Source organism: Herpailurus yagouaroundi, unplaced genomic scaffold (genome assembly GCF_014898765.1).
Source record: "Herpailurus yagouaroundi ecotype Mexico unplaced genomic scaffold, PumYag 182, whole genome shotgun sequence".
In the NCBI taxonomy this organism is placed as follows: Eukaryota; Metazoa; Chordata; class Mammalia; order Carnivora; family Felidae; genus Herpailurus; species Herpailurus yagouaroundi.
This window is the reverse complement of record NW_024412413.1, coordinates 52,356,318-52,368,280: the sequence shown is the minus strand read 5'-3', so window position 1 is coordinate 52,368,280 and position 11,963 is coordinate 52,356,318. Positions and strand designations below refer to the sequence as shown.

Sequence of the window (11,963 nt, the reverse complement as noted above, 5' to 3'; positions counted from 1 at the left end):
GACTGCGCCACCCAGGCGCCCCGGAAGACTTAATATCTTAATGTGTTGGTGTAACTTCATATTTGTTAAGCCCCAGATATATCTATTCAAAGTAGTTTGGTACTTAAAATCTGAATGTTTCTTTCCCAAAGGTTTTGATTTAAATTCAAGACAGAGATTTTTAAAACCGTACTTTCCAAAGAAGATTGGAACATAAACTGAAGGAATATTTAGAGACCCCACAACTTATTTAAAAATGTCAAATATTAAAAATTTTAATAATTAAAATAGTATAGAACAAGTGCATGAAGAGGCAGATGGCCTAATTTAAAATGAGAAGACAAGAAATTGACAAATATATATTCCTGTATAGGAATTTAGTGTTTGAAAACTTAACGTATCAAATCAATAATGAAAAGTGTATTTAAATAGAAAAAATGAAATAATAAAACTAGCAGAAGAAAGTGTGGAAGAATGTCTTTAGTTCTTTGGAATTGGAAAGGTCTTAATAATGGACTCCGAAACACAAGGGAAAAAGTTAAGTAGTTTAAAAATAATTTTCTGCATGACTAAAAACAGAACAAAACAAAACCTTCATAAGCAGGCGCAAAAATATTTTCTGAAAAAAATATTTGTAATTGCAGTCTCTCATGTATAAAGTTCCTAGATATCAGTAAGAAAATGGCTGCCCAACTGAGACACGATGAAAGGATGGGGATTGGTAGTTTATGTATAAAAGGCAGCATCGGTTGTATGGAGAGAAATGCAGCCTAGAACTAGATTGAGACTATGTTTTTATCTGTCAGATTGACACAAATTCAGAAGGTAGATGTGCACTCTGTTGGTGACGCTATAGGGGGACACTCTTGCACAGTGCAGGCGTAGCGCATGGCTGCAAGATTTGTGGCGGGCAATTTGGCAGTGTTTCCCCAGATTACTAGTGCACATATCCTTTGACCCAGCAATTCTACCTTTATGACTTATCCCACAGATGTATTTGTACACCTGCAAAGCACAGTCTGTATAAGGTTATTTATTGCAACATTGCTTATAACGGTATAAGATTGGAAACCACTCAGGTGTGTATTGTCAGTGGCCTGGTTCCATTACATGGGCTACATACATACAATACAGTGCAGCTATACAAAAAGGATGAGAAAGCTCTGTGTGTGAACATGGAGAAAGTTTTAGGTACATAGAAGCAAGGTGCAGAAGAATGTATACAGTATGCTAATAATTATGCAAAAGGAAGAGAAAAACAAGACTATAGTTATCTTTGCTTATCTATGCAATAAAGAAACTGAAGACCGCATAGAAATTAGTAGCAATGGTCACCTTTGGGAATTAAGTAGGGCAAAGGCAGAAGTTGGACAGGGATGGGAGAGAGACTTTTTATGTATGTTATATTCATAGTTATATATAAAAATTAAACCATGTGACTGTATCATTTATTTTTCAAAAACACCACAATTTTCTTTGAATATTTCTTTTTCTTTTATGTTTTCCAAGACGACATGGTAAGGTCAGAGACAGTGATGAAGAGAATGACCCAGACGATGAAGATGCTATCACTAATGCAGTGGGGTGCCTTGGACCTTTCAGCGGGCTCCTGGCACCCGAACTGCAGAAGTACCAAAAGCAAATTAAAGGTAAAGAGGTCGCTTTCTATTTAGATGATCTCAATGTGTTGGGTCACTATAGCAAAGGTATTATCATTGTGTCTGATCAGTGACTACTGTTTCCTCACCTGGTTACCACTATTAAAGGTCTTTGTTAAGTGTCTTCTGTGCTACTCTATCATGTAGTAGGATCTCTCTGTTATGTGTTACACACATCATACCTATATCTTTTTCTTATGTGTTTTGCCTACAGTTTATCTGATTCCACTTCGTATGCTCAGTTCCTTAGCCTGGAACCTGGCATATAATAGATGTTTACCACATTCTGTTTGAATTTAATTGATACAGAATGGCTTCTTTTCCACTATAGAAATACCCTCTGAATCTAAAACATTATGGTAGCCTCTCCTTGAATTTGAGTGATTAGAAACTCATTATCTCATAGTACATTCTGCTGGATCCCTCTGCTTAGCCCATGGTTTCTAGTTGAGAAAAGATAATCTCCACCTACCAGCTCTTTTAATAGTTCTTTTGAACAAAAGACAGCAAGTCTACTCCCTCTTTTATTGTATATCTCTTGAAATCTTTGAAGACATCCATCATGTCCCCCAAATCCTTGTCTATGGTCCAAGATCAAAATTTTTCAGAAGGGATGACTTCCAGAACTTTTGATATTCTGTATATTCACCTTTTAGTGTCCTGTAGTGTCCCTCTTAAAAAGTGGTGCTCTGAATTGGATGCTATACTACATTTGTTTTTCTCTTGTAGAGAATGGACTTTTTGTGGTCTGGACACCATCGACGTAATGAACTTTTTAAGTTTTTTTGTTTTTTGTAAATTTTTGAGGCGCACACACACACACACACACACACACACACAGCATGAGCAGGGAGGGGGAGAAAAAGAGGGAGACAAAGAATTGGAAACAGGCTCTAGGCTCTGACCTGTCATTATAGAGCCCAGCGCAGGCCTTGAACTCCCTGACTGTGAGATCATGACCTGAGCAGAAGTCAGACACCCAACCGACTAAGCGCCCTGGGTGCCACAATTCTTGTCAGTTTTAACTAAGTTCAGATTAGCAGGACCCCTTTTAATTTTCTTCTCCTTTTTTTTTTTTTTTTTTTTAATGTTTATTTATTTTTAAGAGAGAGAGAGAGAGCATACGCAAGCAGGGAAGGTGCAGAGAGAGAGGGAGACACAAAATCCAAAGCAGGCTCCAGGCTCTGAGCTGTCAGCACAGAGCCCAGTGCGGGGCTCCAACTCATGAACTGTGAGATCATGACCTGAGCCAAAGTCGCACACTTAACCAATTGAGCCACCCAGGCACCCCTTAATTTTCTTCTCCTTAAAAATGTGTTTTCCATAAAAAAGGAAGTAAATTTGTCTGATGTTTAAGCTTTACCTGAATAACAGTTTCAGCAGATGCTATGATAGTTGAAATCCTCCACTAATTATTTTTTTAAAAGCGGTTCCCAGGTCGTTTTACACACTGTGCTAGAAAAGCCTATGTAGTGTGTCTGCCCTCACACAGTGCTTATTTCTACTTCTCAGATGTAATCTCAATTTCATTTAAGGGACAAATCTGCTAGTTCTAGGTGTCACAGGAGCAGAAACCACATCAGACAAAACACACATAGGCAGGAAATGTGTATTAAATGAATAAAAACATTTCTAGTGATGCAGTGATTCAAAGTTTTGATATGTTTTTTTAAAATATTTGAGAGAGAGAGAGAGAGAGAGAGACAGAGCGTGAGCAGGGGAGGGGCAGAGAGAGAGAGAGACACAGAATCCAAAGCAGGCTCCAGGCTCTGAGCTGTCAGCACAGAGCCCGATGCAGGGCTCAAATTCACAAGCCATGAGATCATCACCTCAGTCGAAGTCAGATGCTTAACTGACTGAGCCACCCAGATGCCCTGAAGTCTTGATAATTTTATAGAATGTGTTGCTATTTTTAACTTAGGAAAAACTCACTTTTAATGATGGTCTAAACTCTATGAACAGTCAATTCCTTATAAATCCTCATGCAGTTATATGCAAATCTGTCAACTGACTTTAGACACCTGGAGTTATATTTTCCTAAGGGAATTTTAGAAAAAGGCAGTGATATTTATGTGGAAACAGTTGTTCTTATGTCTACAGAATGAGCAAAGTGCTAATAAAATCAAACAGTGAACCCACACAGCTCATTTCAGACCCACAGTTAGGCTAATCAGAAAATGCGGAAGTATTTTCAGGACCAAATGAAAACCAGTACAACAAACTGGAGCATGCATTTTTTTTTTTTTTTTTTTTTTTTGTGGTTAGAATTCCCTGGAAGTTAAGATACCACACTGGGGCACAGTGTAATCTTTCTCCTCCATGTCCGTGTCTCTCTCCTCTGGAGTGTAGAACCAAATGAAGAGCAGAGTCTGCGGTCTAATAACATTGCAGAGCTGAGTCCAGGAGCGATCAACTCTTGTCGAAGTGAGTACCACGCAGCTTTCAACAGTATGATGATGGAGCGCATGACCACGGATATCAACGCGCTGAAGCGGCAGTATTCTCGGATTAAGAAGAAGCAGCAACAGCAGGTTCATCAGGTGTATATCCGGGCAGGTAATGTGATTCTTTGTTTGAATCAGTTTCCCCTCTGTGTCTTGTGAAGGAAGGAACCATACTCCTAGGATCACCTCGGTATTGCAACCCTGTAGCTCAGTATCCACAAACACTGCTGGCATGAGGAAATGACCTATTTAGTATCCCCTTTCTTATTTTATTAGGCTCTACAGAAGAAAAAGACCATGGGTCCCTTTTAGGTACCAAGAACCAGGCACTTGATGGTATTAAACACGTCTGTACTATGTGTGCTTGTGGAGAGGGGTTTACAAATGATGAAACTGTTGGAAACGCCATGCAGTCCTTGGACTTGAGACATTTTTGAGCTCTTCCTAAATTTTAGGCATTTGAAAATGGAATCTATTAATCTGTGCACTAGTAAATTAAGCTATCCACTGGTCATTTAGGTAGTAATATAACAGAAGTTGTCATCAGAGAAAAAGGAAAAAACCATTCCTGTGCCTCACCGATGGGTTAGCGGGGTCTTTCTTGGGGATCTGCCGAGAAGAGCAAAATTGGATTGAGGTTGGAAATACTCTTTTCCAAGGACTGTCCAGCTGCTTTTTTTGTTTTCTTTTTAAATTCCACAAATCCCAGTGAACAGTCTGCTTTGTGATTTAATACATGCTGATTTGGGAAGTGGTTTGTCTTGTTCTAAGTGAAATCCTAATGAAAATGATGCCTGTCCTGTGTTAAAATGAAGTTGACTTGGGAGCACGTGACTGATCTTGCACAAAAACTGTACTTACCTTCCACTTACGGGGGAGGAGCAGGTTAACTTCCTGAATGTTTTTACTTTGACTTGAATCATTAAGAGGGCATTCACAAAAGAAACAACTCTAGCACTTTAATTTTAAAAACATTGGCTCAAAGATATCCTCATTTTTGTCCTTAAAGAAATGAGGCAGGTAAGGATGGATATGCTTATGTCCTTTTAAAAGATGAGGAAATTGACTCAGGAAAGCTTAGCAGGGTTGTATAGCGATGGTCGGTGGTCAGGCCAGGGCTAGAACCCCGTGTTCTGATTCTTTACATAGTCCCTTTTTCACTTGCACCCTACACATCTGTGGGTGTGATGGTGAACAGTTGTCGGTGGGTATTAAATCGGCCCAGTGTCTTGTGCTGTAGCTAGGGGGTCAGTAAACTGTGTTCCACAGGCCACATCCGGCTAGCTGCCTGTTTTTGTAACTAAAATTTTATTGGAATATAGGCATGCCCCCTTATTTACATATTGCCTATGACTGCTTTTGCACTACAAAAGTCTAAAATATTTACATATTGTCTATGGCTGCTTTTGTATTACAGAAGTCTAAAATATTTACAGTCAGGAAAAGTTCGCTGACCCTTATCTGGATCATGGTTTGTGTGGTTCCTTTTAGGGAGATTGTTGCTCAAAGACAAAGAGCATTGCTTTTGAAACTTCAGTGTGCGTGTAAATCACTTGGGGATCGGTTAAGATGAAGAGTCTGTTTCAGCAGCTTTGGGGTGGGGCTGAGATGATGCATTTCCAACAAGCTCCTGGGTGGTGCCAGTGCTGCTGGGTGGGGATCACGCTTTGAGTAGCTTTTAGAAGGGATGGTATAAGAGGATTAGCAGTGCAGGTGGAGAGGGTGCGCTTGACTTCAGCTTCTGAGATGTGAAGGAAGGCGGTGAGGATGGCGGTTGAGGTACCAGCTTCCCAGGTTAAGGAGGACGGGAAGTTGGGGCCTTTTGGACCCGGTAGCTTCTGTTTTTTGTGGAGAAATCGGAGGAAAGGTTGTTTGGTTTGGAGGAGTAAGTTGGGGAAGTTGTAGGAGCGTAGAGAAAGCAATGAAGATTTGGGTAGGTCATCGAACGGAATGGAAGAGGGAAAGAAAAGGGTTGTTCAGTGGCTTTGAGGACCCAACAAAATAGGAAGTTATGAATCTGAAGGGCTTTCAGTCCACATGTCTGTGTGATTTTTTTTTTCCCTCCCTTTTTGGAAAAGATAAAAATCCAGGGTTGGGATTTTGCCAGGCATAAAGAGATAGGGGTGTCAAGAATGTGGTTATCGGTGAGGCAGCATCCTGGTGATCAGCCATGCATCTAGCCGGGGAAGGAGTGCAAGTGACTCACACATAGACAAGGGGTTATGGGAAGTTTGAAAGATGAGAGAACCCAAGTCTCTGGTTCAGTACCATGTATAGTTCTATCGAGAACCTGAGAGCCAGGAGAGCCAAAGAGAAGAATCAGAGACTTAAATATTTTTCAGGTAAGATAGATCTGGGCGATGAAGTTTCGGATGGAATTGGGGAGGCTGAGGAAGTATGAGGATGGGTCAGTCAGAGAAACAGTCATGCAACTGAGGGAGGTAGTAGGGTATGGGATGGAGAGGAGACTGTAGTCAACATTTTCAATAAAGACTGGAGTGTGACCCAAGGTACGTGACAGCAGTCGAGAAGCGTAGAGGTGAGCTCAGCCAGATGATAGGGATGTCAGGAGGAAGGAAGGTTGCTCACACAGAGTTGGTAGGGCCTTCTCCCTGCTGCTTCGGCCTGCTGTTGTCATCTCTGGGGCCATGTGTGTTTGAGCGTCATCTGAAATAGAGGCTTGGTCGTAGCCACTGGAGGAGGACGACAGGAATACTATCACCAGTGCCCTCCAGGAGAGCACGGCTTTGGTGCTCTCCAGTTTCAGTTTGCTTTCAAAGTCCATTGAGGACACAGGAGTGCAATCAGGAATCAAGTAGCAGTGATCTCCCTACATTTTCACCACCTTCTATCACCTCTGTCATTCTGCCTGCTCTCACCTTTATAATATGCAGTGTGTTCTTTTCCTACCCCTCAGAAGCTCACAGCTGATAATCCATATGGTCGTAGTGTTTGACTTATTTTTAAAACAGTCTTCGAAAGTTTTCTAGGTACAGGACCTCTGAGGTTATTTCTCAGAGACAAAAACTCTCAGTAAGAAACAGTAGGGTGTCTGCACTTTAGTAATGAGGGGCCAGAGTCTGCTTCTTTTTGTATCCTCAGCCTCTCGTCTCCTCCTTTTGGAAGAGGAGGGAACAGGTACTCCAGGCTCTAGGGTTGAATTCAGTTTCTGTTACCTTCAGTCACATGACTCTGCAAAACCTGCCGGATATGTGGGTTGGGATGTGGGGACAACCTCTGTGATTCCTGTTCTGTGATGGATGGTTTCTCTGTGGTCCATTTCACACAACCTTTCAACGTTTCTTTCAGATAAAGGGCCAGTGACCAGCATTCTCCCATCTCAGGTAAACAACTCTCCGGTCATAAACCACCTTCTTTTAGGAAAGAAGGTGAAGATGTCAAACAGACCTGCCAAGAATGCGGTCATCCACATCCCCGGCCACACAGGAGGCAGAACGTCTCCTGTCCCTTATGAAGACCTCAAGACGAAGCTCAATTCTCCGTGGCGAACTCACATCCGAGTTCACAAGAAGAACATGACGAGGACCAAGAGTCAGCTGGGCTGCGGGGACACCGTTGGGCTGATAGAAGAGCAGAATGAGGGCTGCAAGACTAAGAGCCCGGGGGCGGCGGAGTTCTCCTCCGGCCGCGCCGCGGCAGCTGGAGGAGAAGGTGGCAGCTCGGAAGGCCGTGTGGGGAGGACAATCGAAGGGCAGTCTCCGGAGCCAGCGTTTGGGGATGCCGATGCTGACGTGTCTGCGGTCCAGGTGAAGTTAGAAGCCTTGGAACTGAACCGGAGGGATGCTGCTGCCGACCCCGAGCCCAAGGCACACGCGCCCTGCCAACGGCACTTCCCGGAGCTGCCTGATACGCCCGGGGAAACCAAACCTCCCCAGGGCGGCCACCTGAAAGCACCCATCTTTAGCCCTTTCCCCAGCGTCAAACCACTGCGCAAGTCAGCCACTGCCAGGAACTTGGGATTATATGGTCCTACAGAAAGAACCCCAACCGTGCACTTTCCTCACATGAGCAGGGGCTTCAGCAAATCCAGTGGTGGAAACGGTGGCACTAAGAAACGATGATGGCCTTCAGAAGCTTCGACTGTAGATGCGCCTTCCCATGGTGGTAAAAGGGTTCCGGCTGAGGCTCCCAAAGAGTGTTAATTGTCCAGTGAAAATGAATAGATAGGTTCAGAGATGAACACCAGTCTGTAAAGATGGGAAATGGAACTTTTCTAGTGGGAGCCAGGACGGGGATGTTTTCCCACCCACCGCTAACCGATCCAGTGAATTCTTGTGGCAGCATAAATATTGTAGTTTTAAAGCGTGAAGTTTTCCCTATTTTTAATCGTGAGTTGTTTAGAAAAGGCTGCGTATTTAGACTGTTAACCCCTCTTCCTTCTTCCTGTTCTGAGGGCTGTCAGGGTCCCTGCGACAACACTCCTCCAAACCTTCTGGTTCTCTGGGCGTTAGCGATACTCAAGCATGCACACACTAGCTCACTAGAACAGAAACTGTACAAAGGAAGTAGGTTTCTTAGTTACAAAAAACATCCTGATTTCCCTCTTCCTGCCCCACTGGGGGAATGTTTGTGTGTGTGCGTTTTTCTTCAGTAGTTTCTCTCAGCCAGTCTGAAGATTGTTTTTTCATTCTAGAGCTAAAGTGCAGGAGAAAAATGTAGATAGCCTTAGTTTCTCTTTCTGCCTGCAAAATGAAGAAAACCCTTTATCTGTTGAAATTTAGGTTAAGCCGCCAATTTGAAGATCTTATCCAGAGAACACACACGGGATATGCATTAAGCAATCGCTCTGAACGGCTTGCTGATTCTGCTAAGCTTTCCCCAAGGTTCATTTTTTTCCCCTCTAAGAAGAATTATGGTCCTCAGTGTTGGGATGACTTCGTGGGCTCTCCATGGAGCGTGTCCCGTGTTGTCCGCCGTGCAGCTCACTTACCTACCAGCTCTTCATGGCAGACGCAGCGATGCTCGATCGTGGCTCGAGCCGTGTTCACGGCTGCTGCTCGGAAGCCAGAAACACAGCACCTGCAATTCTGTTACTTGAATTTTGTGCTTTTTTGATTGGAGCACTTTGTTGAGTACTTTTGTTACTTGAACACTGCCTTTCTTTGGAGAAGGCATTAGTGCTTTCTAGCTCTCTCTTACCCACTTGTCTCCCGGTCCCAGCGGGTCAGAGACAGCACCTGTTATCTCCACTATGCAGATGGGAACTCTGAGCCACACGAAGGTGAAGTAGCATTACAGGCAGATACTCAAAGTGAATACTCCCAGTATTCCCTGTGACTTGGTCACATCTTTGGCACAATAGGCGGATTTACTGCTCTTTGTACACAGATGCACTGGCTGTATAGGTTCTAAAAACCAAGACTGGGAAGCCACTCACTGTACTCCCTCTCGACTCAGAGGACCTTTCTCCAGATGGTACAGAGTCCCGTGATGGCGTTTCACAAAACCAGCTCTGTTTTTACCCAAAAAGGTAGTTCATTTTAAAAATGCTTCGTGCAGCTGTCGTTTGAACAAAGGCTCACTCCTCAGTCCCCTTGTCTTACTGTTATCCGAAGAATAGCCTCAGCATCTTTATCCTCCTCTCTGATAGACCTTGACCATGCCTGCAGGCACATTGTCGATGCACTCAGTGTTCATTCGGGCTAATTGGATTGCCAATTCTGAAACCAAAGCTATAATTTTAGAGAGGGCTTCTACTGTGAGAGGTATTAATTTTCATAATAAAATAGAGAATGTGGTAGTGTGGGCTTTTTTTTTGAGTAGAAGACACAAGAATGACGTACAGTGAGAAAAGCCACGTTATCCCTTTTGTGGTATTTTTACCCCCAAAGGCACTGAAGGTGGAAAATATGACTACTGAGTTATTGCGGTGTTGGTCTTGAATTCTGTGCCACCTGAGGTTGGCATGCAGCTTCTTAAAAAGCAGCCACGCCCACCACCTCTGTCTTGGGAAGGGAGGAGGTGGGATGTTGGGCTTACCTCGCGTCCCGCCGTGGGGATGAGACCCGCTGCATTTTTCAAAGTTAAGCAAATGACACGATTTTCTTCCATCTGCTAAAACTTTACAGATAATGATTCCGCCTTATATTCTTTTCTCCTCCCCCACCCCAATGAGTCAGAACAGACTCATCCCTTTGAGGGATGTCTGACCGGAATGGAGGAGTAGTCTCTCTTCTCTTGAGTCAGCCCCGTGCTCCCTGAGGATCTGGGTCCAGGGAGGTGGATGCTGGGGCGGAGCCGCTTACCACAGTCCTTGGGATGGCGCTGTTGTGTCTGCTAAGTGTCTTAGTGTTGGTGACACAGGCCCCACCAGTTTCCCTCTGATGGTCTTTCTGGGAGAGGGACGGACGAGACGGGCGCATGCTTTGGAAGAAGTATTTTAGCCCAAATGGAAGAATGAATAACTGAAAGGATCATAGTCCTCGGAGGTCAAAATGACCTTGTCAGGATTTTAAAAACCGAAGGATTTCTGTTGAAGCACTCTCTGTACCAATAACATGCATGCATTGTACCGTGTAATCGCAATGTGAATCGGTCAACTTTGGAGACTTGCCTACTTTAGGAAATAGAGAAATCTGCAGTAGCCTTCACCACACAGCATGTACAAAGACCAGTATGGACTCGTTCTCCTCCCTACGTATTGGACACTCTACTCAAGCACCAGAAGTACTTACCAAGTAGCGGTTTCTCGATTTCTAGATCTGTCTGTCCCCTGTCAGCACTTGTGCGGGGAGTCCCCTCCTTCCAGTGCTTCTGCACCTCAATACTCTTACAAAAGCCTCCAGATGGTTTAAACCTAGTTTGTAATGTTTGACCTATGGGCTGTCACTTTTTGAAACATTGTATTCCTTTTTTCTTTTTTCTTTTTTGTCTCTGTTGTTCTAAAGAATTGTACTGATGACAAAGACATGCGCATAAAGATTCTTGTTGTTGTAGCTGTCGTGCCATTTTCTGAGTGCATGCGTAGAATACCGTTGTGACACTGACATTCTCCTTCCCCTCCCGCTTCAACTTTTTCCCCTCCTTGGTCACGGAACTGGGGAAACAGCCCAGTAAGCTCCATCTCCCCCAATCTAATCACTGGGCTGCAGGGTGGCCCGTGACCTCTTGAGAACTTGGCAGAGGAGCGGGTTCCTAGGTATGAGTGAGTAGAGAGTTTACTTAAGAACGTGTGTGTGAATGTACGAGTGTGTATAAAATTAGCCATTAGGTTTGTCATTTTCCTTTGTTTCAATAAAATAGGACGCCAGGAACGTAACTCAGCTTCCTGGTCTCATGGGTGGGATGTGAATGGACAGCTGTGGTCACAGGTACTGCTTCAGCCTGGTCCCTTCATCAAGTCTCCCTTTACTCTTTCTGAGCCACTTTCTTTGCTGCCTCCAGCAATCATTTGAGGCAATGTTTAAAATACATTACTTTTTCGGGGTGCCTGGGTGGCTCAGTTGGTTGAGCATCTGACTCCGGCTCAGGTCATGATCTCACAGTTTGTAAGTTCAAGCCCTGTGTTGGGCTCTGTGCTGGCAGCTCGGAGCCTGGAGTCAGTTTCAGATTCTGTGTCTCCTCTCTCTGCCTCTTCCCTGCTTGTGCTCTTTCTCAAATAAACGTTAAAAAATTTTTTAAAAACATATTATTTTTCCTAATGAAAGAAGTAGCATATATTTTAAGAAAATTTGCAAAACCGAGCATAAGGAATCCTCAGTGTTCTGGTATGGGCTTCTCCAGAACGTTCTTGTATGTGTGTGTGCATGTATACACACACCAAAAGGTATATTTAGCTGTCTTTCCAGTAGACGCTCATTTACAGCGTCATTTTCAGTGACTTTCCTTCATGTGTTCATGCCAGAATTCAGGACTGTTGTCA

General features: G+C 43.7%; 1 protein-coding gene across 4 annotated transcripts in view; it reads left to right on the top strand.

The window, feature by feature from the left end:
* The window catches only part of TBC1D30 (TBC1 domain family member 30), an 84,900-nt gene extending 73,863 nt beyond the window's left edge, over positions 1 to 11,037 (top strand). For 2 of the 4 annotated variants that reach the window (XM_040491501.1, XM_040491503.1), the window contains 4 exons: positions 1,489 to 1,628; positions 3,987 to 4,193; positions 4,358 to 4,417; positions 7,391 to 11,037. In XM_040491501.1, coding sequence (XP_040347435.1) covers positions 1,489 to 1,628; positions 3,987 to 4,193; positions 4,358 to 4,417; positions 7,391 to 8,163 — 1,180 coding nt within the window. In that variant the 3' untranslated portion in view covers positions 8,164 to 11,037. The remainder of the gene's footprint in view (positions 1 to 1,488; positions 1,629 to 3,986; positions 4,194 to 4,357; positions 4,418 to 7,390) is intronic. The other 2 variants (XM_040491502.1, XM_040491504.1) reach the window with 1 other exon arrangement.
* Positions 11,038 to 11,963: the final 926 nt, after the last annotated feature.